The 26,487-nt window shown below is 32.9% G+C and overlaps 1 protein-coding gene across 6 annotated transcripts in view; it reads left to right on the forward strand.

Moving 5' to 3' along the window:
- The window catches only part of SLCO6A1 (solute carrier organic anion transporter family member 6A1), a 100,498-nt gene extending 77,942 nt beyond the window's left edge, over positions 1-22,556 (forward strand). For 2 of the 6 annotated variants that reach the window (XM_060635285.3, XM_060635287.3), the window contains exons 11-14: positions 14,711-14,782; positions 17,457-17,521; positions 19,439-19,576; positions 22,296-22,556. In XM_060635285.3, coding sequence (XP_060491268.3) covers positions 14,711-14,782; positions 17,457-17,521; positions 19,439-19,576; positions 22,296-22,432 — 412 coding nt within the window. In that variant the 3' untranslated portion in view covers positions 22,433-22,556. Of the gene's footprint in view, positions 1-9,369; positions 9,541-14,710; positions 14,783-17,456; positions 17,522-19,438; positions 19,577-22,295 lie in introns of those variants that run through there. The other 4 variants (XM_060635286.3, XM_060635290.3, XM_060635289.3 and 1 more) reach the window with 4 other exon arrangements.
- The last annotated feature ends 3,931 nt before the right edge of the window (positions 22,557-26,487 follow it).

A 26,487-nucleotide genomic window follows, 5' to 3' on the forward strand; every position in this document is an offset into this window, starting at 1 on the left:
ATTTAGTTTTAATTAATTAAATTTAACTTACAATATGGTAAATTCATATATAGGAAAATTGTTACGTTGTCAAAATTCATGTGTATATTAATTTTGTCTTTTATCTAATTTTTTTAACTTAAAGCATATAGATATCACATTTAGCTTAAGTTTAATATAAAACTAAATTTTTTACTTAATTTAAGACACCTGGAAATTTCATGAATAGAGGATAAATCTTAATTTTAACACAAATGTGATTATAATGTTGATTCATTAGTTAAGGTATTTATTGAGTGTTTGCTTCTATATTAGCCAATTTGACTATGAGAAAACATCAGTGTCATTAGCAAAGGAGCGTAATAACTTAAAAAATTGTAGAATTTCAGTACACAAATTTATCCTAAATTAAAGCAACATTTGAAATGTATTTTTTCTGAATATGTGAAATACATGTAATATTTCTTTTTATCATGTAGCAAAATAATTGGTCACTATTTTCAATTTTTTTCAAAAGGCTAACATAAACTCTAGGTCATGAGGAGCGATCTGTTGTTCCCTAGGAAAGCAGGCTAGAAAACATGAATAAATATATGCAAAAAAAAAAATCTGAGAACTTGGGGACATGTGGTTTCTGCTTTTAATTAACTTGCAATTTAGGTGAGAGTCAAAAGTTGGACTTATAAATCCAGTGAAGCAGCTTTTATAACCATTCATCTGTGTCTGGAGTAAAATTACAGGGACCAATAAGATATATACCTTGCCTTCAAGTTTCTTAGAGTATTGTAGGGAGGGAACCGAAAAGAAGATGTACAGTGGAGGGGCGCCTGGGTGGCGCAGTCGGTAAAGCGTCCGACTTCAGCCAGGTCACGATCTTGCGGTCCGTGAGTTTGAGCCCCGCGTCAGGCTCTGGGCTGATGGCTTGGAGCCTGTTTCCGATTCTGTGTCTCCCTCTCTCTCTGCCCCTCCCCCGTTCATGCTTTGTCTCTCTCTGTCCCAAAAATAAGTAAAAAACGTTGAAAAAAAAATTTTAAAAAAGAAGATGTACAGTGGATATTTAGAGGTGTCTTGATTAAAACTTAGACTGACCCAGGAAAAGGTGGATGAAATGGTAATTTTTGTCTATGATGATTTGGAAATGCTTATAGAAGATACAGTACTTTAACTGAGCTATGAATAAGTGATTTGTCATAATGCCTGCCAATTACGGAAAAGTTCTTAACAGGAAAACTGAGCCGTGAAAGTAGAGGCAAAAATGTGTGAAGTATCTTGACAAGGAATTTGTTATGACAGAAGTAGCATGATGGTAAAGGGACAGGGAGATTTGGGCTCCATAAAGGTGAGATCATGGAAGGCTTTCTTTGCCATATTAACATGAATGATGTTATCCATTTTGCAGCTGGAGGCCATTGAAAAAAATAAACCTCATAAGTAAAAGTAATCAACTATGTATTTTAGATAGAATACTTTGAAGATGGTATAAAAGACAAAGCTGAGGGGGGAAACAAGAAAAAGGAAAGTAGTTGGGATACAGTTTTCAAATTTAGTAGTGGTATTTAAAGTTAGAAGTGATAGAATATCTTTGAGAAATATTTAGTTTGGATAAAAGCGCAAGATTATTACTTTGATGTTCCTCATATAAAATATTTAAAAAATTAATTATGTGCAGATTTCCAGTCTAGGGAACTAAATGAATGACAATCCATTAACTGAGATGAGAAATTCAAGCAGAGAATGCTTAGACTGAATATAATCTGTACAATGTTAAACATGCCTTATGTAAAGATCATGTGAAACATCCAGGTAAAAATTTCCAGCACTGAGATGAGACAGATGATAGTAATAGTCCAAAAATTTAGTTCTCAGTCTTATCACTTATTCTAGTAAGTAATTATATAGAGCTATAGGGAAAATAAAACACACATGTATGTGTGCACATGTGTGCACACACTATAGTTTCTGTAAATAATGAAATTGGTAAAAAAAAAAAAATCACAAAGTTGAAATTGCGTGTGAGTATTGCCAAAATTGAAGCAGAACTAGAAGCCAACTTGTAGATTCAAAAGGATGTGAAATGTGGGGAGGATCTCAATATTGACAGATCTGATCTCTGGCATTTATTTCTGCTCAGAAGGAGAAGGCCCCACCTTAGAATGGAAGTTTTGGGAGCACAACCTAGGTAGATAAATTAAGGTAGACGCTCTCTGGAAATAATGAGAGAAAAGGCTTGGAAAATGCCCAGGTGGTCTAGACATAGCAGATCTCAAAAAAGTGCCAGCAAAATATTACTTCTATAAATGAATACATCACCTTAGAAAGCAAGAAAAGTGAAGAGATCTCAGAAGTACATTGATTGTAGAAGTTCTTTTGAAGCAGGCCATATTTGGAGAGGTAGAAGAGGTGGAACGATACATAGGAATCATTCTTAAGTCCTCCCCTATGTCACAGAGGAGATAACTTCAGTTTTGAAGCTTGGAAACCCTGGCTTAAGTTCCATTCTCACAACCTGCCTCTAATTTAAGACAACTCACCTCATTAAAATATGAATAAATGGAAAAGAAAAAAGTTCTGCCTACGTACAAAATAACTATAGTAAAAGAAACGAAACTTATTAAGCATTACTGCACACAATGAAACTCAGTAGAAAATTGTTCATGAATCAGATAAAAATATAAATGTAGTTATATGTAAATTTAGGCTAAAAAAATTAACAATTATGGCCACAAAATGAGAAAAATAGCTAGAAGAAGGAAGCTATGGAATGCAAGCTGACAGAACTCAGGAACAAAATTAAAAGGAAAAAACTTAGAAATGAAAACTAAATTAGAAGCAAACAGGGAAGAAAAGACAGCATAGAAACCAATGTGGAGCATAGAAATGAGGGGGGATGAAGAATATAGAATAAAAATAAGAGAAAAGCATTAGATAAAAGGGACAAAAATAAGAGGAAAGGAAGATCTGACATAGGGATAATTGAAGTTTCTAAAGAAGAAAACCAAAACAATCCAACAATAAATATTTAAATTTTTAGTTAAACTTCACTGAAATACGATATTTAGTAAATGCTGGAATAATAAGCAATAATAATAATGAATAAAGACTGAAATAAAAAAGATTTGTGTTTACATTTTGGAATGACACATCAAGTAAAACTAGGGAAATTTACCCAAACCAATAAACATTGAGATACAGTGTATTAAAACTGTTATATTTAAAGGTGAAGAAATAGTCCTTCTGTCATAAAAAAAAAAAAAAAAAAAAAAAAAAAGAGGAAAGCAAACAAGTTTGGCACCACATTTGTCCCCAGCAGCATTCAGCTCTAGAAAACTAGAAACACTTAAAAGATCACTGAGGAAAGAAAATGTGAACTAATTATTTTGTCATCAACAAACTGCCCTACAATTATAAACAGCTTTGATATGGCAGAACTGGGAAATGTTGTTAAGAGATACTTCTTAAGAACTGAAAGCAAGACAAGTTATAATTAGCCAAGATACATGATTAGGAAAACTTTGATAATAGGTCCGTTGGTGAGCGTTGGATAAGTTAAAACAAACAGACTTAACTACTTATATTTAGCTAATATATTTTTTAAATGTAATTAATTTATGCTAGAACTAAGACATATACTAATCCGAGCATAAAGGTAACAAAATAGAATGCAATATATTATGCTTTGATAAAGTAGAAATTATACCACTAACAAAAATTGGAGAAAGAAAATGGGTCAAAAGAAGGACAAGCATCTTGGATACCTAATAGATAATAAATGGGGAGTCAAGGGAAATCATCTTAATAGACATTATAATGAAGCATAATATATTCAAAAGAGTGCACAGATCACAGGTATACAGTCTGATGGAAATTTTACAAAGTAACCACCACCAATGTAACCACAGTCCAGTTCAAGAAATCAATAATTATAAGTATTCCAAAAGTCCTTCCACTAACTCCTTTCTTGGCACCAACCCCTTCATCACTTAAGGTTACCACTATCCTGACTTCTATCCTGAATAGGTTAGTTTGTTCTGTTGGAACTTTATGCATATAGGAGATGATAGCATGTAGTCATTTGTGTCTGTATTGTGTTACTCAACAATATGTTAGTAAGAGTCATTGTTGCATATAAAATAAATTCATTTTCATTGCCCTATAGCAGTGCTGTCCAATCATATTTTCTAAAATAATGAAATGTTTTGTATATGTGTTGTCCAAAATAGTAGTTTCTAGCCACATGTGCGTATTGAGCATTTGAAATGCAGTTAAGTATGAATGAGGCACTGAATTTTAAATTTTATTTGGTTTTAATTGACTTAAATTTAAGTAGGCACATAAGGCTAATGGTTACCATATTGTATAGCATAGTTTTATAGTAGTCCATTGTATGAGTATACTAAAATTTGTCCATTTGTTCTTTAGTTAATGTTTCCAGTTCAGGGCTGTTATGATTGCTATTTCTTTTCTTTTTCTTTTCTTTCTTTTTTTTTTTTTTTTTAACATTTATTGATTATTGTGAGACAGAGAGACACAGAGCGTGAGCAGGGAGGGGTAGAGAGAGGGGAGACACACAATCCGAAGTAGCCTCCAGGCTCTGAGCTGTCAGCACAGACTCAGAGCCCGACACGGGGCTCGAACTCATAAACTGTTAGATCATGACCTGAGCGGAAGTTGGTCGCCTAACCAACTGAGCCACCCAGGCACCCCTATGATTGCTGTTTCTATGACCATTTTTCTATTTGTCTTTTGGGAAACATATGAACAGATTTCTATTGAGTTCATATATAAACAATAGAAATGCTAAGTCATAGTGTTTACATATATTGGGCTTTTTAACAAATTTTAAAAGTATTTGCACAAATCCATTCTTCTAGCAGTCTATGATTGTTTTCAAGTTGAGCAATTTTGATGGGTGTGTGTGTTAATATTGTGATTTTAATTTCCTTATTCAGAGGACTGATATTATTGAATATATTTTCCTTTACTTATTAGCCATATGAATATGTAATTTTGTTAAATGTCAGTTTGATTTGTTTGTCTATTTTTAAATTGAGTTAAATCATTACTGATTTACAGGGTTTCTTCCTATACAGTATCTATACCCCAAGTTGGGGGTCACTTGTCATATATATTCATAACAAATATCTTTTCCAACTCAGTGCCTTGCCTTCTCAACAATGATGTCATCTTTTGAGTGAAAAATTTTTTTATTTAATTTATTTATTTTTATTTTTTAAAAGTTTATTTATTATTTATTTTGAGAAAAAGGGGGGGCAGGGGCAGAGAAGAGAAGAGAGAGAATCCCAGGCAGGCACTGTCAGTCCACACTGTCAGCGCAGAGCCTGATATGGGGCTTGAACCTATGAACCATGATATCATGACCTGAGCCAACATCCATGCTTAACCAACAGAGTCATCCAGGCGCCCCACAAATTTTTGATTTTAATGTCCTGTTTAGGAAATATTTCCCTAACCAAATTATGAGGACATTTCCTATGTTATTTTAATAAAAATTATAAAATCAGTAATTCATCTGGAAATAATTTTTTACTTAAAGGCTGTCCTTTCCTGGGGCACCTGGGTGGCTCAGTCATGATCTCATGGTTCATTCAAGCCCTGCATCAGGCTCTCTGCTGTCATCACAGGTTTCAGATCCTCTGTCCCCTTCTTGCTCTGCCTCTCTCCCACTCATGCTCTCCCGCTCTCTCTCAAAAATAAACATTTTTTTTTAAAGGCTATCTTTTCCCTGCAGCAGTGTACCAACAGACTATATATGTGGATCTATTTCTGTACTCTGTTCTGTTCCACTGGTTTATTTACGTATCCTTATACCAAATTACACTTATTCATTCATTCATTCATTCATGCATTCATGCATTCATTCATTTATTCATGTATTCATTTATTTGAGCGAGAGAGAGTGCACTCATGGGGGAGGGGCAGAGAGAGGGAGAGAGAGAATCCCAAGCAGGCTCAGTGCTGTCAGCATTCAATTTCACCAAACCTGAGATTATGACCTGAGCCGAAATCAAGAGTCAGTCACTTAACCAACCCAGCCACCCAGACGTCCCCAGTGTTAAATTTGCTAATATTTTGTTTAGTGTTTTTGCATCTGTATTCATGACTAAGGTTGCCTTATAATTTTTCCCTTTTTATTAATGTGCTCGTTAGGTTTTGGCCTTAATGTTCTGGTCTCATGAAATGAGTTGGGAGATATTTCCTTTTTTCTTTGTATCTGGACTATTTTATGAGGGTGTAGATATATATATACGTATATATATATATGTACATATATATACGTATATATACGTATATATATGTACATATATATATATGTATATATACATATATACATACATTTATATATTTAATTAATAATATATATATTTAATTAAATATTTGGAAGAAATCACTTGTGTTGTCACTGGGGATGGGAATTTCTTCATGAGATTTTAAATGGAATGCTTGTGTGTGTGTGTATGTGTGTGTGTGTGTGTGTGAGAGAGAGAGAGAGAGAGAGAGAGAGGAAGAGAGAGAGAGGGAGAAAGAAACCTTTTTGCATTTATCTTTATAATTCCTATCATTTTACTTTTATGTTTATTATGTTTTTATTTTATTCACATATATCTTCTGTATATTTGTATATGTTCCTTTTCTATCCAAATATGAATATAGCTGCATTCCAAAAGTCTTAACATGTATTTTTCTCATCCTTTCAATTCAAATATGCCTCTCAGTGTATTTTTTACAATTTTAACCACATGTTATTTAGAGGTGTATAGTTTAGGGGCGCCTGGGTGGCTCAGTTGGTTAAGCATCTGACTACACCTCAGGTCATGATGTCACAGCCCATGAGTTCGAGCCCTGCGTCAGGCTCTGTGCTGACAGCTCAGAACCTGGAGCCTATTTCAGATTCCGTGTCTCCGTCTCTGTCTCTACCCTTCCCCCAATCATGCTCTGTCTCCCTCTCAAAAATAAATAAAAATTAGAAGTGTATAGTTTAATTTCTAAATATTTGGAAATTTTCTTGTTATATTTTGTTACATATATTTACATAGACATGAATATAATTAATATTCTATTATTTTTAGTTCGAATCCACTGTGTTCAGAGAACATATTTTTATGTTTTTTTCCTTGAAATTTCTTTGGACTTACTATTATGGTGCATTTGTCCATTATTTCTGTCATTTTTGCTATATACATTTTGAGGCTTTTATTAGTTGAAAACAAACTTAGAATTGCTACAACTTCTTGCTTTATTGACCCCTTTATCCCTTGAAATATTCCTTTTTATCTCTAATAACTTTTTGTCTTAAAATTACTTTTTATGACATTAATATTGCTTTATCAACTATATTCTTATTAGCATAATATATACTGTTCCATTCTATTACTTTTGATCTTTCTCTGACCATATATATTTAAGGTATATCTAGTAAGTAGTATACAGTTGACTTAAAAAAATCCAGTCTAACCACTTAGTTTTCAAACTAGAGTATATAGAGTATTAAATTAAAAATAACTGCTGGTACATTTGGATTTTTCTCTCATTTTAGTGTATGTTTCAAAATATTTTCTACTCGTTCTTTTACTTCTTTTGAATTAAGTTATTTTAGTTTTCATTATTTTCCTTTTATTATTTTGCTAATTTTGCATTATTTTATTCTTCTTGTGGTAGTCAAGACATTATTAAAGTATATATAGTTCATTAGAGTCAAATTAAATTAGTGCTTTTCCCACTTTCTGGATAATTCAAGGATCTAAGAATATTTTAACTCCATTAACTCTCTTCCAACCTTTTATTATTGTTGTCATGTATTTTGATGCTACATAAATTTTATAACCTAAGAGTGAAACTGTATGTATGTTTAATATCATATTAACCAGAATCTTTATTTTTTCCTACATTTTTGTGCTTTCTTCAGAGATCATTTATTTCTTCCAGAAAAAATTCTTTTACTGTGGGTCTGGTGGAAATGAATTTTGTTCATTTTTTTATTTGTTTAAAAATGTCTCGGGGTTCCTGGCTGACTCAGTCAGTTAAGCATCAGACTCTTCATTTCCACTCAGGTCATGATCTCGGGGTTTGTAAGATCGAGCCTCAGTTCTGGCTGTGTGCTGACAGCGCAGAGCCTCCTTGGGATTCTCTCTCTCCCTCTGTTTCTGCCCCTCCTCCACTCGCATGCATGCTTTCTCTCTCTCTGTCTCAAAATAAATAAACTTCTTTAGAAAGTCTTTAAATCACCTTTATTGTAAAATTATATTTTGACTATGGAATTTCAAGTTGGTGGTAATTTTAGTACTTTAAAGAGAAATATTTAACTTTCTTTCTGACTTCTATGAGAACATTTTATTACTATTCCTTTGAATGTAATATGCCTTTTCTCTAGATGCTCTTAACATTTTTTCCTTGTCCTTGGTTGTCAGCAATTTTAATATGATATTCCTTAGTATGATTTTGTTTATGTTTATGCTGCATGGAGATTTAAAATTTTCTTACGGCTTTGAAAGACAGGCTTATTGTCTTTTCCACTTATCTATTATGATGGTAAGTGTATTTATTTGCTAGGCGGCCATAGAAAGGTATCACAGAATGGGTAACTTAAACAGTAGCTGTTTATTTTCTCACAGCTCTGGAGGCTAGAAATCTGCAATCAGTGTGTGGGCAGCTCTCCTGAGGGCTGTGAGAGAAGGATCTGTTCCAGATCTCCTTGGCTTGTAGATGGCCATTTTTAGTCCAGTCTTTACATTGTTACAGTCCATATTTCATGTCGGTGCACATGTCAGTGTCCATATTTTCTCTTCTAATAAAGACACTCTCATATGGGATTAGGCCCACCCAACTGATCTCATTTTAGTTTGATTACCTCTCTACAACCCTGTCTCCAATATGATGGCATTCTGAGGTACTTGAGGTTAGGATTTCAGCATATAAATTTTGGAGGGACACAATTCAACCCATAGCAGCAAGAAACCATCCCCAATTTATTACTTACCAGCACCACATTATCTTCATGACTGTGAGTTGACTGGACTCAATAAGGTAGTTCTTGATTGGGGTTTCTCATGAGCTTGTGGTCAGATGCCACATGACACTTACTCATCTGATAGCATGACTGGACTGGATTTCCAAGACAGCTGACAATTCAGGCTAACTTTTGGTGGGAGCCTAACTGGGGCTGATTGACCACAAGTAGCTTACTTATGTGACTTGTACTTCTGCTAACAAAGTATTATAGTTCCAAAAGGGGGTGTCCCCAGCTTTAGTGTTCCAAGGGACCCAAGCATAAGCTGTAAGGCATAAGCAACAAGGCTTTATTTGACCTAGGCTAGAAGTCCAAGAATGTTACTTTTCTGCATTCTTTTTGCTAACAAAATCATTATGTTTCAGGAAGAAGATCATTAGGTTCCGCTTTTTGATGTCACGTACAACTAGCATGTATACAGAAAAAACAAAAACAAAAAAAAAAAAGGAATTGATGACCACCATTTTGGGTGATTATCTACCATACCCACTTTCATTGATTTAGGAGAATTCTTACATATTGTTTCTTCAAATATTCCTTTTGCTCCATTCTTTCTCTATTCACCTTTGGAATATTAATTATACATATAAACCTTTTACTGTGTCCATGTGTCTCTTACTATCTTTTGCATTCTATTTTTATTTGTTTTTATGTTTTGTGCTTCAGACTAAGTTTTTTCACTTTTCTAATTTCCGATGTATTAATCCTATCTCTACCTGCTTTTCCAGTTACCTACACTCTAGTTTACTAATTATATCTTCATCTGTGTTTAATGAGCTATGAAAGTCACCTATTGAATTCTTAATTCTAATCAGTGTATTTTTCAGTTATAGAATTTCATTTCCTTTCAAGATTCTAATTCTCTGAAAAAATTCTCTGTCTTATCGTTTATATTCTTGGGTATATTAATTCCCCAAATTTAAAATCTCTGTTAGGTATCTAGTATCTGAATATTCTGTAAAACTATTATATTGTATTTTTTTCTCTTGGCCCTGTCTTTTATAATTCTGTAATTATTTTTAATAATGTATGGAATTTTGTGTACTAAGAACAATAGAGGCTAGAGACATTAATAACTCCCATTTTTTTTTTTAACAATAGCTTTATTTAAACACACAGAATTGGAACAGTTCCCTGTAATCCAAACAGGAATTTAGTTGGTTTGAGGTTGGGTTTAAGTCTCTAAAAGTCCTTATCAATATCCAGATTGCTTTTATCCTAAGGTATAGTCTATTAAGAAATCCTGAGTGAAAGAAACATATGTTAAACATAGGATCCTTCATTCTTGGTGAGAGTTGAATGCTAGTGTTTGTCTTCCAGTTACAATAAAACTTCCAAGAACAATATTACCAGTTCTTTTTATATTGTATTAGAAATAATAGCCAATATATTTAGATAAAAATTCAGTAAGCTCCAGTATATAAAAAAAAACACACACTTAGAGCTACATGCACTCATGCACATACACAGACACACACACACACACACACACACACACACAAATTCAGTTAAAATTAATTTTTTAACCTACATTAACTGGAAAATGAAAACAGACTAAGGTCTTTAGTCTGATTAACATAAATAAGTGCATGTCGTTTTCCTGGTTTTAATATTATATAATAGTTACATAAGCTTTTATCACTGGGGGATGCTGGATAAAGGAACACATGGTACTTTGTACTACTTTTATAACTACCTGTCAGCTTCAGAAATAAATAATTTCAAAATAAAAAGTAAAAAAAAAATGAAACACATGTACATACACACACATATGAATATTACAAAAATAGACTGACTTAACAGTTGGGGAAGATGTATTCAATATACGGATAGAAGACCTAACATCACCAATATATTAGTTCTTTTTGAGTTAACTGATAATTTTAATGTAATAATTAATAGAATAGAATTATTGGACTTTAAAATCTGATTTTAGATCTCTTAGGGAAAAATAACAAGCAAGAATAGCTTGGGATTCTTAAACAAAGGAGCACAATAATGGAGCTTTAGTCTCATAAGCTAAAATGTACCATAAAATTTTAATTATGAAAACAATATAGTATTGATTTATGAATAGAATGACAGTAAGTCTAGAAATAGATCTCAAATTATATGGGGATTTAATGTAAAATGAAAGTGAGATCTTAAAGAAGTGAATCAAAGATTCATCTTTTAGAAAGTGGTTTGAGTGGGGCACCTGGGTGGCTTAGTTGGTTTAGCATCTGACTCTTGAGTTTGGCTCACATCATGGTCCCAGGGTCATGGTACTGAGCCCCACATGCCCATGTTGGGCTCTGCGCCGGGTGTGGAACGGGCTTAAGATTCTCTCTCTCTCTCTGTGTCTCCCCCAACTCCCAGCTTATGCTCTCTCTCTCTTTCTCTTTCTTGCAAAAAAAAAAAAAAAAAAAGAAAGAGGGGTGCCTGGGTGGCTCAGTCAGTTAAGTGTCCGACTTCAGCTCAGGTCATGATCTCACAGTTGGTGGGTTTGAGCCCCGCGTCGGGCTCTGTGCTGACAGCTCAGAGCCTGGAGTCTGCTTTGGATTCTGTGTTTCACTCTTTGCCCCTCTCCTGCTTGCACTCTGTGTCTCTCTCTCTCATAAATAAATAAGCATTAAAAAAATAATAAAAAAAGAAAAGAAAGAAAGAGAAAGAAAGAAAGTAAAAAAGAAAGAAGGGGGAAAGAAAAAGAGATTTGTTTGAGTATAATGAGATTGTCTTCAGGGGGAAAAAAAAATATCCAGAGTATAAACACACCAGAGAAAACTAAAATGGAACAAAGATTAAAAAAAAAAAAAGTGCTAAGCAATACAAGTGCTAGAAAAAAAAATTGACTTTGCGTGCCTGGGTGGCTCATTTGGTTGAGCGTCTGACTTCAGCTCAGGTCATGATCTCAAGGTTTGTGAGTTCAAGCCCCACGTTGGGCTGTGCACTGACAGCTCAGAGCCTGGAGCCTGCTTCAGATTCTGTGTCCCCCTCTCTTTCTGCCTCACCCCTGCTTGTGCTCTGTCTCTGTCTTTCAAAAATGAATAAACATAAAAAAAATTTAGAGCTTATCTCTTTTTTAAAAAAAAAAGAAAAAAAATGGACTTATTTCACTATTATCTTTAAAAGAGCAAGGTATTGGGGTGCCTGGGTGGCTCAGTTGGTTAAGTGACCGACTTCTGCTCAGGTCATGATCTTGCAGTTTGTGAGTTCGAGCCCCGTGTCGGGCTCTGTGCTGACAGCTCAGAGCCTGGAGCCTACTTCGGATTCTGTGTCTCCGCCTCTCTCTACCCCTCCCCTGCTCACGCTCTGTGTCTCTCTGTCTCTCAATAATAAATAAACGTTAAAAAAGAAAAGAAAAGAAAAGAAACGAACAAGGCATTTCCAACTATGACTCAAAATCTAAAAATGGGAAAGACTGAAAAAAGGTACTCCATAAAATTAAAAATAATAACCAAAGTCAAAATTCAAGCAGCAATAAGTATAAGCAACTCTTATCATATAAAAAGATTAATCCCTCTAATAAGTAAAGCTCTCTTATGATTAACAACTCTGTAGAAAAGTGGAAAAGCATCAAAGAGAAAGCAAAAATGCAAACGTGAAGGAATGTTCAGCCATACCCATAATAAGTGACATAGAAATTAAAATTTTAATGTGATAGTATTTCTTATTTATCTAGGTGACAGGAATAAAACTTTGATTATAGAATCTGTTTATGTGGCCATGTAGAAACAAGTACCTTCATAATATTGCTTGAAAGAGCACAAAATAGTACATCTCCTGTGAAAGGGGATCTTTAATACCTAAAAAATTTGCAGATGTGCTTATCCTTTATGCCAGCACTTATACTTCTTGAAATCCTTATTGTGAACATCCTGTAAACAGATACATTTACATCTGTAAGTTTATCTATATCACATATGTATATGTTTCTATTTCATATATATATATATATATATATATGATATGATATATAATATACATGGGTGTATGTGTATGTGTGTGTATGTGTATATATATATATGAAACAAAACAGTGGGAAAAATCTAAGTGTGAAGGAGCAACAGACTGGTTGAATAAATGATTGCATTTTTGCACATGAAATATAATGCAACTAAAAAAATTAATAGGGTGGAGCTCTATATTCATGTAGGAAAGGATCTTAATATATTGTTACACGAAAAAAGAACAGTGAATATAGTATGCTACTTCCTGTGAATGAAGAAATAAATATAGAGATATGCATTTACACTTATTTGTATTTGCATAAAAGAACACTAGGTATAAAAAAGAATGTAATTAAAATCGTAACCTAAAGGTAACCAAAACAAAAGGAGGGGGTAGAAATAGAGGTAGATGACAGCAAGGGTGGAAGCAAGCAGGTTTCTTCAGCATATTCTCTTTATATTGTTTTGCTTTCCAAAGCATGTAATTATACTACAAATTCAACAAATAAAGTTTAATTTTAAAAATACAATAAGATTCAAAGTCAAAGACATAAATTGTGAAATCGTTGTCAAATGAGTGATTAAGAGTCAAGAAAGGGGGTAGGATGGGGTTTGTAGTAAGCCAATGGGCCTACAGAGGGCAACAAGAAAAGATGGGTTACATGATAAAAATAATATATTTAAAGGCAGAGGACTAGAGGGATTAAAATTCCAGAGAGAGCAGAAGTTTTTAGAGGTGAATTGGAGATCTAAAGCTGTCCCTGAGATTCTTGGCCAATTCTTTTTTTTTTTTTTTTTTTTCTAGAGGAAGATGAGGACTTTCTTCTTTTTTCTTCAACTTTTTTTTTTTTTTTTTTTTAATTTATTTTTGGGACAGAGAGAGACAGAGCATGAACGGGGGAGGGGCAGAGAGAGAGGGAGACACAGAATCGGAAACAGGCTCCAGGCTCCGAGCCATCAGCCCAGAGCCTGACGCGGGGCTCGAACTCACAGACCGCGAGATCGTGACCTGGCTGAAGTCGGACGCTTAACCGACTGCGCCACCCAGGCGCCCCTCTTGGCCAATTCTTGATGAAGGCTAGATCCTGACAGTCTGGACTAGGTCCAGGTAGAGGGTCACCCCTGGGGCAAGCAAACTGGCAGAGTTATTGGTGATTACATGGGACTAAGAATGACAAAACTGTTTTTCTTCTGGAGAAATTTGTTGAAATCTGACGCTGTGTGAAGTAAAGTCTAAACAGAAAAGTATCCTAACTTGTCTGTATCTCTCTATCAGGGGCTCATTAAGAAAAACTAGTTCTTCAATTCTTTCCTTTCCAACAGAGCCCGACTTGGGGCTTGAACCCGCAAACCGCAAGATCATGACCTGAGCCGAAGTCGGCAGCTTAACTGACTGAGCCACCCAGGCGCCCTCCACCAAAAAAATGTGTCTTGACTAATAAGTATTCAATTATAATTTTAAAACACACTGCAAAGAAAATGCAGTAAAATTCGATGAGAAAATTATAGGCTGGTCTAACTCTGCGTGAGGATTCAGAGAGGGTGTTCCTGAAGAACTGATATTTAAGCTGAGCCCTGAGGGATAGGGGATGAGTATTCACACAGTGGGAAGGACAAATGTGAAGATTCTGAGTGGGAGAAGTAGCTTTGTAAGATTGTTGTGTTGTAGAATGTCGTGAACAGGAGGGTAATGAAGGCAAAAGTGAGGTGTGAAGTGGCATCCAGTAAGACTGATGTGATAAGGCTGACTCTTGTAAATGTTTTTTTGCAATTCTAGGTTTTATCATAAGAACAAGGGGAAGCTGTTAAAGGATCCTACGGGAGACAGTGAAGTAATCAAAGTTTCACAGTACGAAAAATCACTTTGGCTCTTAGGTGGAGAGTGGGCTGAAAGTATAAGGATGGTTGTTGGGAGATAAATTAGGAAGTCATTTCATTTTTTTTTTTTTTTTTTGGTTTGTTTTCAGGAGAAAGATATAGACTTGGAATAGGCTGGTGGAATTAGAAATTAAATATATATATATTTTAAATCAGAGAAAGAACCAAAAAATGTATTTTTAAAAATCACAGTATTTGGTTATTGGCTCTGGTCCATGAGGAAAAGGATGGGATCACAGGTGCCTCTTTTCACATTTTGGACTTGAACACTGCATGATGGTGGATGACAGCTCCACTTGTCATGGGGGAGCACTGGGGAAGGAGCAGCTTTTGTGCAAAACAGGAATTTAAATCTAGAGCTGATGTCTTATAAGAATGATGTGGAGTGGAAATATAAGTTTAGAAGTCATGAGAGATAGTGGAAGCTGCCTTTTTACATTTTGGAAGAGTACTAACAAATTTTTGTTTATTCCATGATATTCTTAAGCACCCTATTATAGCCTTACTTATTAGACAATATACAAAAAAACATTCGCTTCATTCATTTTTCATTAAATATTTTTAATACAAAGCTATTATTTATTTTGTGCTATTCATTTAACTGATGGAAAATCCTGGGAACCATTAATCTTTTTATCTTGTATATCAGAAGTGAAGATACAAAAATGCTTCTTTTTTAAAAGTTTATTTATTTAATTATTTTGAAAGAGAGAGAGAGAGAAAGAGAGAGAGAGAGAGAGAGAGAGAGAGAGAGAGAATCCCAAGTAGGCTCCAAGCTCAGTGCAGAGCTTACATGGGGCTTGATCTCATGATTGTGAAATCATGACCTGAACTGAAATCGAGTCAGAAGCTCAACCGAATGAGCTACCGAGGCGCTCCCAATACATAAATGCTTCTTAATAATGCTACTTATGAATTATGGTCAGTTCTATATATGCTTCGGAAAGCAATGATAATCCATGTAATAAAACTACATGTGCTAAATGAAGCAGAACACTCAATTATAGTTAGGGATATTATTAATATCTCCACTTTATACCAAGACCTATACTAAAGTGTAGTTCTAAAATGTGACACTTTCTTTTTCCTCCCTTAAGAATCTGCTTACTATGGAAGTATAAATTATTTTTTTATTTAAAAATACCTTTATCTTTTGAGGATTGGTTAATTTGTTTTCATTTTCCTAGTAGTAAACATTTGAGGAAAGAATATTTCTACCAGGTTGATATGGGTGGAATTGTCTTACTTTTTGTGAGATAGTCACAAAATATTGTATGAATGCTACATTTTAGTATATTGAGTTGTTTGGATGAAAATATTGGTCATATTAGTTCATTGTGCAAGTCCTAGAACAAGGAAAAAAATGGTAAGCAAAGAGTTTTTTTTTTTAAATAAAATGTAGTTTTTATTTTTTTACTTCCTAAAATGTTCAATGGTTTATTATTTTTTATTGTATTTTCAATTGAGTCTCCAAACTGAGACTATCAGTGGTTAGTCCCTAACCACTATTTCTTTTTTTTTTTTTTAATTTTTTTTAACGTTTATTTATTTTTGAGACAGAGAGAGACAGAGCATGAACGGGGGAGGGTCAGAGAGAGGGAGACACAGAATCTGAAACAGGCTCCAGGCTCTGAGCTGTCAGCACAGAGCCCGATGTGGGGCTTGAATTCACGGACCGTGAGATCATGACCTGAGCCGAAGTCGGACGCCCAACCAACTGAGCCACCCAGGCGCCCCTTATGCATTTTTTTTAAAAACAAATACTTGCTTTGACCTATAGGAAATAAAGAGAGCTTCATTTTTTATATTTGGAAAATTATTTTTGTTTATTTTAGCTTTTGAATAGTGAGGGTAACAGAGGTCCAGCAGGAAAGAGAAGGGGCTCTCAAATTAGGATAATTTAAGCAAGGTTGAAGAAAGTGGCTATTTAAAATGTGGGTGGAGTATAAGAATCATAAGGTATATAGTGCAGTATCCCTGGTCTGTTACCACTTGCCCAAAAGAAAACAAGGGTAGGAAAGAGAGAGACCTGTAGAGAGGACTGCTTTGCCTAGTGACCTAGTCAGCAGGATTTCACTCTGGGGAGAGAAGCTGGGAAGAAACACCTTGACCTCACTCTCCTTCCTCACTCTCGAGCACCCAATTGGCAAACTGTAATTAGAAGCCAGAAGGCAAGAGAGCCTATTGATGTAGCACATTTAGATCAGTCTCTCAAGACAGAGATAAAGGTAAAGAAATGTAGAGTGGATCTCACAGGGGAAAGAGGAGAAATATAAAGTAGTGGATGTGTACCTCAAAATGGAGAAAAGGTAAGTGTGATAGTTAGTGCCAAATTTTTTTTCAGCAAAGGAAAAAAGAGGCTGGGGCAGAGGGTCTGGCCCATAAATGTTTCCTCCTTGTGAAGAGCAAGAAGCTTTGGAATCAGTTGGCAAGGGGAAGGATATGAAGAATTGAAGGAATTGTACTTCTTTAATTCACCTAGATTGAACTCTGTTAACTGGCTAAAGATTTTTAGTTTAACTGATGAAGAGTAAAAAAAATAACAAAAAATTTATAATAATAATAAAATAATAATAGTAACCTAGCAAATTCTCTAAAGTTATTAATAGCAATGTTTTGATAATATCATTACTCTTTGCTCGCAGGATTGTATCTGACAATCAACGTTCTTTGGCCTTGGGTTTGGCCCTTGTGTTTTTGAGAATATTTGGTATGGACTTTCGGCAATCTTTTATTACAGTGAATTGTTGATTTTTTGATATGTGTGTCTACATGTATATTTAGAATTTCAAATAAATAAAAATGGTAAACTGACACAACACAAGTGAATGGGGGAGCTGCTTTGCAGAATTTAGGAGACAATATTTATGTAAAAAGACAATACATAACGCAAAGCCGATCCTGTCATATAAAATATGCATTAATACTATATTTGATCAGACAGGACAGTCTATTTGATTAGATGTATATTCATCAATCTTGTCCAAGTGGTTTGGTAAGCTGAAACAAAACACATAACCACAACACTGCTTGCATGTTTGGGGAGTCACTAACAACATTTTCGTTACCAAAGACTCTGATGTTTTTAAGGACTTACAGCCAAAGAAAAAAATTGTTTTTCTCAGATGGTAATGCACTCTGTACTTCAGGCTTTCTTAAAATGGCAAAAACTAGCTTTCAAATCTAAATTATCTACATTATGACTGTATTAGCACCCCTGATTCAAAAGTTGATTAAAAATATTGATGGGGCAAGGAAACGAGATTAAACTGGATTGAAGACTGAAAGACATATGATAAATGGAGTCAAGAACATAGAAAAATTTAAGTGTGGCTTGGATAGGGATCAGAGAAATAATTCTATACCTAGATCAATATGTGGGGTTAAAATTGGCTCTTTTAATTAGGAAAAATGAGAGCATATTTTTATGTGAATCATTGCCTGATCGATAAGGACAGATTTGTTTTGGAAGACAGAACCTAAGAAACGGCTAATGCATAAACAGTTTCTAACATGAGAAAGGAAGCTAGTGAGACTGATACATTTTTGTTGGAAGAGGGTGGAACAAGATGATACTTTAGATACAGACTGCCTCTATATCTAACAGTATTTTGCCAACAGATAATTTGAAGCAGAGGATAGATATTATCTGTTTTCTGCTTAAAAGATAACTCTGCTTCTGGAGGGAAAAATACTTATAGAAGATAAATGTAAAGGAAAAAAAGGCTTTTGCTCCAGTCTAAACCAGAATTATGTTAAATTGGATTCTGGAGGTTGTGAAAGAGACACAGAAATCAACATATCCAAGATATGTTTAGAGTTAGTGTCCTAAAGATTTATCATGGATTGGAAAAATATGAAGGCAAATAGAAAAAAATGAATAGTAGGCTTAGGTTTTTCACCTTGAACGATTATAAACAGAGTGCCAGCACTCAATAAGATTGGGAGAATTGGTAATCTTTGATAGTGATCTTGGATAGTGGTCTTTGGCAGGAGTCATAAGTCATGAAGCATGAGGGCCCTGACATAATGAAGTTATAGTAAACTAGATGTCAGTAAAGATATCTTAGTTCTGAGATTTCAGTTCTAATGTCTTTGGGGTGACTTTTTAAAAAATGACTTCTAATTCACTTTTAGCTGAAATTGTTGCTGAGGAGATGTTGTCTCTGAGAGTATACAGAAATTTACCTAAGGCAGTACACAACTCTTCTTCTGGATATGAGGTCCTCTGAATCTAGGGTTGCTACAAACATACCAAAGCATTTACATTCCTAGTTATTTCTCTCAATATCTTGATAAATAACAGATGTACATTGCATTAAAAAACTAACTTTTCATTGATTGAAAACATAGAGAACATAAAAACATAAACTGATTACATGTATGTCATTCTAAAAATATGAAAGCAACTAATTTTTTATACCTACAGGAATAAGGATTTTTAAAAAATACAGTTTTTTCCAGTTCTTAATAATCCTACTTATAAGTAAATTCTTAGATAATTTTAAATGATATATTTAAATGTGATGATGGCTAAATACATCAGTTTAATTTTAGAATAAAAATCATACTTATCCTAACCTGTAGTGTTTTCATGGAGCATTTATAATTATTGCATTTTTCATAGGGACTATACCTGGACCAATAGTTTTTAAAATGACAGCAGATATTTCTTGTATCTTTCGGGAGACTGAATACTGTGGGGATAAAGGAAATTGTTGGATCTATAACAAGATGAAAATGGCCTACCTATTGGTAGGAATATGTAAGTGATACCTGTTAAAGAATTACAGAAAAGTAAAACTGTTTTAAACATGTATGGTTGTTTATAGTAATGTACAATAATAATAAACTACGAACAAATGGATATTTTGATGTTTAAAGAACCCTTATTATATAGAAAATATTTTAGAAACTGAAGTATTAAAGTATTTATATGAATATTTGAGTCACTGCATTAAATACACAATTGTTTTATGTTGTTCCTGAATAAAGGGTGGTAATTAGCAAAATTTCAATTTGGGAAGTAATTTTGTCCATATACATATACAACCAAGTTGCTTGACCTTGTAACCCTTGCTATTTACATAGTAAAAGATTGGACAATTAAAAAAATTTTTTCACATCCCCAGAGAACATCAGGATACTCTCACCCTACTTACATGTGAGTTTCACAGTCTCTTTTGCTTAACGATGTAACAGCCTACCTAGCAAGTATTCAGTATTTATTGAATAAATAAAGATATGAGGAATTGAGATACTATGGTGGTATGAGCTGTGTTATGGTCAGTTTTGAGAAAGTCTAGATATGCTTGTATTACTCTAGAAAATATATATCTTCCTTGATTTCAATTTGTTCTGTAAATGTAAATCTGTAAAATGAGGATGTTGGACTATATAATGTCTGAAGTCTTAATCTCTACTAACATTCAAAAATTTTATTGTATAGATGTTGGTATGATAAATATTTAAAAGTGTTTATATGTTTTGTGATTTTAATGAGTTCATTAATTCGAAGAAACATAATGATAGACTCTAATATTTAACAGTAACAAATACTTCTGTGATGAACAGTATATAGTGGTGCCTTGTAATTCAAAAGTCAATTATCCAGCAAACTTAGTCTACACTGAACATTGAGTAAAGTAAAATTTTAAAAAACAATTAAAAAGTAAAAAATGATATTTAAGAAGTCAAAATTAATTTCTCAGAGATAATTCAACAAAACTAGGTTTTGTTCTTAAGGAAGTCCTCTTAAGACACTACTGAGCCTTTTAATTTTTATTTTAGATGTATATGTAACATGCTTATCTATTTTCAAACACAGCACAAAATGGACAAAACTGGTGAACTGCTTAGAGATCCTGCTAAGGAGCTACTAAAAGGAGATAATAATAATAAAGGACATAGAGAAATACAGTTGGAAAGGGCAAACAGAAGAAACTGAAATAAGAATATGCTTTTGTGGCAGTTTAGTGTAAACTTTTTAAAGTTCTGATCGTTAAAAGAAATAATTAATAGACAACCATAGTTTAGAAGGTAAAGTGTAAAAAGGAACCAATGTCCAAAATATATAAAGAACTCCCATATATCAAAATAAGCAAAGGATAAATAATGGAAAAAATGGACAAAATACTTGAAAGAATTCACAAAAATTTAATAGTCAGTCAATAAACAATGGAATGGATGTATAAATTGTGCTAAAATCAACAATGGAATGGTATATGGCAATGAAAACAGAAGGTACACAACTATATAAAATATGAATTAATCATACAAACATAATTTTGAAAGAAAGAAATCAAACAACTGAGTATGCGCTCTGTGATTCCACTTACATAATTTTGACCTGCTGTAACTATATTTCAAAAATAAAAGTAACCCATTCTGGTTAGTGACTTTGAGGAAACATGAAGGAAAGCTTCTGGGGTGTTGACAGCTGTTTTGTTCTTGATCCAGATGCTGGTCGCACTGTGTTTAGTTTGTGAAAAATGTATCTTTAAAAAAAATTTGAGATGTAATGAAGATGCAGTTAACATATATCTTAGGTTTTTAGTTTGATGGCTTTTGATAAATGAGTGCATCTGTGGAACCAGCACCTCAAAACAAGCTGTAGAAATTTATCCCCTGTCCCTTTTCAGTCAATTTCCTTCCTCTAGAGATAAACCTGTTTCAGATTTCTATTACAATATGTTGGCTCTTTCTGTTCTAAAAATTTATGCAAATGGAATGCAGTATATACTCTTTTTTTTTTTTCTGTGTTGCTTAATATTATGCTTTTGGGAGATTCATCCATGTTATTCTATAGCAGTAGTTTGTCCTTTAAAAAAAATTTCCAAATACTATTTCATTTTGTGAATATACTATAATCTATCCATTCTCTTGTTAAAATTCATTTGGTTGTTTGCAGTGTTGGGCTATTATAAATGTATGAAAGTTACTGTGTCATTATAAATGACAGACTCATTAATGTTTCTTTATCTTTTGTAACCACTATAATTGATATTGTCAGATAATTGATGTTGTTGCTCTAGAATATTTTTTACTTTAATTTTCAGGGTCTTTTGCATTCTAAGCTCAAGTACTTTTATATAATGCTTGTAATATTTCTGTTTATATATGGAAAATGGTGATTTTTTCAAAAAGAATAAAGCTGCATGAAGTGGCTTAAATAGGTTCCAGTTCCTATTGATATTTAAGTTAGCAGCAATGTATTTTTAAGCTTTAGAGTTAATACATTCTGTGAAAAAAAGACACACTTTTTAAGAAATTTTAAAGCTTTTGTAAACATTAAAAAATCTCCTTTAGTAACTTGATATGTTTATAACATTAATTACATTCTATAATTAGAAAATTGATATTTTAAAGAGATTAAATATACTTACCATTTCTTTGGTAAATAGCATTCTTTCCACAAATATTTTTGCTCTAGATAGATTGACACATCTGATGGTTGTTTTTTTTTTTTTTTTTTTTTAATTCAGGTTGTATTTGCAAAGTAGTCACTATCTTCTTCACTGCTATTGCATTTTGCCTATGTAAATATTTACCAAAGGATAACAGTGAAATCCTGCATATGCCCGTGAAGAATCCAACAGTAAAAAAAAAAAGAAAAAACTAATTTATAACTGGATCATTAATGTGGAAGAATTATACACTGTCAGTCCATCAATGGAATGTTATACTAATAAAATTTGAAATAATTATAATATAGTTACATGTTTAATAAATGAATGTGACTCATATGATCCCATAGGTTTATTATAGTTTGAGTACAAATATAATAATATAGTCCCTGTGTTTTGGATTTTTGAAATATATTGTAAAATACACATTTAATAAGTAATAAAAAGAATACTTTTAATGAAAAAGATAAAGCAGAAGTGGGAAAATATACATAAGTTAATTCTGTTAGTGACATGTATTAATTATTAGCTTTTGGTTATGTAGGACTACTTAGGATTCATATAGTTGTTCTTCTTATTTAATTCGGGCTGTGGATGTTTATTTCTCAATAATTTTTCAAAATAAAATTAGATTTTTCATTCCAGTTCATATAATAAAAATTTAAATTAATGTCATACTTATTCTCCAAAAGAAGGCAGTTTCAAGCTTCTTAAAAATTAACATTTTATTTATCTTTTATTTCACCATGGAGAGGTTTCTTTTGAAACTATCTCTGGTCAGTTGGCTAATTTGCAATACATAGTTTCATGCTCCTTTAGTTTTAGTAGACACAAAAGTCAAAATGATCATATACATCTTTATTTTTACTTTGACTTCAGTTTTATTGATAAAGACTACCTGATGCCTGAGCTGATTTCCATTTTTGTGTTTTTATATTTAATTGTATGATAATTATAATTATTTCATGTGAAAAATATTCAAATTTAAATGTAGAAAATGTGTCAACCATTTGTGGAATTTTTTTAAGCTTAAATGTGTTTCTCTAGAGAGTTTTTGTTATAAGTATTTCATACATCATTGTACATCCATCGAAATTTATAGCAATTTTCTAAATGTTAGTATAAAAATCAGATTGTTATAAAACAAAAAAACTTCTCTACATTGCTTCTATTGTTCTCTTGGGAGAAGAAATAACGGATAGAATTTCTCCTTTGTTATACACATTAGTCAAGGACCGCTGTGTGTAAATGTATTGCCCTATTCCTTTTTTTTTTTTTTTTCCTTTCTCCAATTTTTTTTTTTTTTTAATTCCGGTTAATTAACATACAGTGTAATATAAGTTCCGGGTGTAGAATTTAGTGATTCATCACTTACATACAACACCCACTGCTCATCACAAGTGCCTTCCTTAATCCCTATCACCTATTTAAACCATTCCCCACCCCCACCCCCCAAATGATACAGTAACCCTCGGTTTGTTCTCTGTAGTTAAGAGTCTGTTTCTTGGTTTCCCTCTCTTTTTACCCCCTATATAAATTTGTTTTGCTTCTTATGTTCCACATATGAGTGAAATCATTTGGTATATGCCTATCTCTGGCTGAGTTATTTAGCTTAGCATAATTCTCTCTAGCTCCATCCCTGTCCTTGCAAATGGACTATTCACAGTATTGGCTGGCAGAAGGAATTGTGAAGCAGTGAGTATTTATATTCTACTATCTTTTTTACTTAACTCCAACATGCATTTATGAAAACCTACACATTAGTCTTTATATGAAATTCCAGTGGGATTGCAGAACATTTGAGGATCAGAGTGTGAAAACAGGAGTTTCTTCTTTAAAGATTCTGTAAGATCTATTTCTGTGCCCTACATTCAGAAAAGAATAATTACACTTAATGTTTACCTAAGTAGTAGAAATATATCTGTGGTGATCTGTGTTTTCACAACTAAATACCTTCCTATGAAACATTTTCTGTATGTTTTTACAGTGTATAGTATTTTAAATATCAGAATATAACAGGTTTTTCTAGGAGAATTAGTTTAATAATCTTAGGTTACTCATATCCTTTATTAATATTCTTATCTAAAAGATACCTGAAAATATATACAACTAGGAAATAAGGTAAAACAATGACAAATCCATTTTGAAGTTGCTTGTAGTTCATGTGTGTGTATATATATATTATCTGTATATTTATCCTTTTTTCAGAAAATAAAAGTATAATAAAAATTATAATAATTTGGATAGTAGTGTTAATACTTTAAATTTGAAGATAGACTTCTGATACAACAGAACATTGTTTCTGTCACAAACTAGTTTATAATTATGTGGATTGGTAAATAGAGAAATGATGTAAGTATAACCCAGAAGTTTCATTGGTTAACACTAAGTACCTTTTGAAACAGTCAAGAAAATCTTTCTTACTATTAAAGAGACGACCTTGGCAATAAATGGAAGTCTTAAAAAAACAGCTAAAAAACTTACAGTAATACCTTCCTTTGGAATCAGTTTTGAATAATTTAATGCTATTGAGAATCATTATGCTTTTCACAATGTTAACATATCTAGTGAAGTTGCAAGTGTAGATGAAGAAGCTGCAAAGTTATTTCTAAATATTTTTATTTTTGATGAAATTGGTCTCTATTGGAAATTCATGTTCCCAAGGAACTTTATCTCAACAGAAGGAGGTGAGTCCCAGTGTTTAAACCTACAAAAGATTAACAGTGGTACTGGGTGAAAACCCGGTGTGGATTTAGCTGTGCTAAAATGTATTAAGATTGTGGTGTTTTTTTGTTAGAACTCTGGTTACCAACTTGCAGTGGTTTACCTCTACAATGTTTTCTCCATAAGCCTTGTTATTTCTGGTGTTTGATTTTTGCCTAAGGGAATGTTTTAAAGGAATGCACACATAATACTATAGCAGAAATGCTTATGTTTTAGAATTGATGAGAGTTTCTGAGCTTCAAATTGCATGTTCTCCAAAATCTTAGAATAATTAATTACCATGAAAATCCTAGTCCCTCAATCTTTAAAAAAATGAATTCTTATTAATATTGGATTGAAGATTTCTTGTCTTAACATGTAGCGTTCAGTGTTCTGTATGTAGTCTAGAAAAGTATCAAGTTTTGATTTATTAATGGCAAATTTCCCTTCTCAACACTGTTTACTCTTATTTTCCCCAAGTTAGTTAAGACATCATTGACATATAGTTCTGTATAAGTTTAAGGTGTACAGCACAATGGCTTGACTTACATATATTGTGAAATTATTACCACAGTAAATTTAATTAATATCCATCATCTCAAATAAATACAAAAAAAGAAAGAAAACCAATTTTTTTTTGTTTGTTTCATGATGAGAACTCAATATATCTCTTCTCAACTTTCAAATATACGATAAGCAGTGGTAACTGTAGTCATCATTTTGTATGTTATATCTCCAGTATTTATTTATCTTATAACTGGATTTAGTTATCTTATAACTTGTATTTTTGACCACCTTTGTCAAATTCTTCCCTGCCCCTCAACCCCCACCTCTATCTTTTAGATTCATATTTAAGTGAGATCATCCAGTATATTTTCTTTCTCTTTCTTACTTATTTCACTTGTCAAAATGCTTTCCAGGTCCATCCATGTTATCACAAATGAAAGGATTTCTTTCCTTTTTTTATGGCTGAATATTATTCTTTGTATATACGTATACTACAATTTCCTTTTCATTGATGAACACTTAGGTTGTTTCCACGTTTTGACTATTGTAAATAATAATGCTATGAACATAAGAGTGCAGATATCTCTTTGATACAGTATATTTATTTATTTTGGATCTATTTCCAGGAGTGGAACTGTAAATCATATGGTAGTTTGATCTATTTTAATTTTTGAGCAACCTTCATACTGTTTTCCATAGTAGGTGTACCAATTTATAATTCTGCCACCAGTGAAGAAGGGTTTCTTTTCTCCACATCCTCACTAGCATTTGTTACCTATTGTCATTTGATGATAGCCATTCTAACAAGCCTGAAGTTATATCTCCCTGTGGTTTTGATTTGCATTTTGCTGATGGTTAATGATGTTAGCATGCTTTCATGTACCTGTTTGCTATCTGTATATCTTCTTGAAAAAGTGTCTATTCAGATACTCTGCCCATTTTTTAATTGAATTGTTTGGTTATTGAACAAGGGTATGGAGAGTATATTTATATTTTGAATATAAACCCCTTATCAGTTATATAATTTGCAAATATTGTTCCATATACTATATGGTAAGTT

The sequence above is a fragment of the Panthera onca genome, chromosome A1 (genome assembly GCF_046562875.1).
Source record: "Panthera onca isolate mPanOnc1 chromosome A1, mPanOnc1 haplotype 2, whole genome shotgun sequence".
Classification (NCBI taxonomy): Eukaryota; Metazoa; Chordata; class Mammalia; order Carnivora; family Felidae; genus Panthera; species Panthera onca.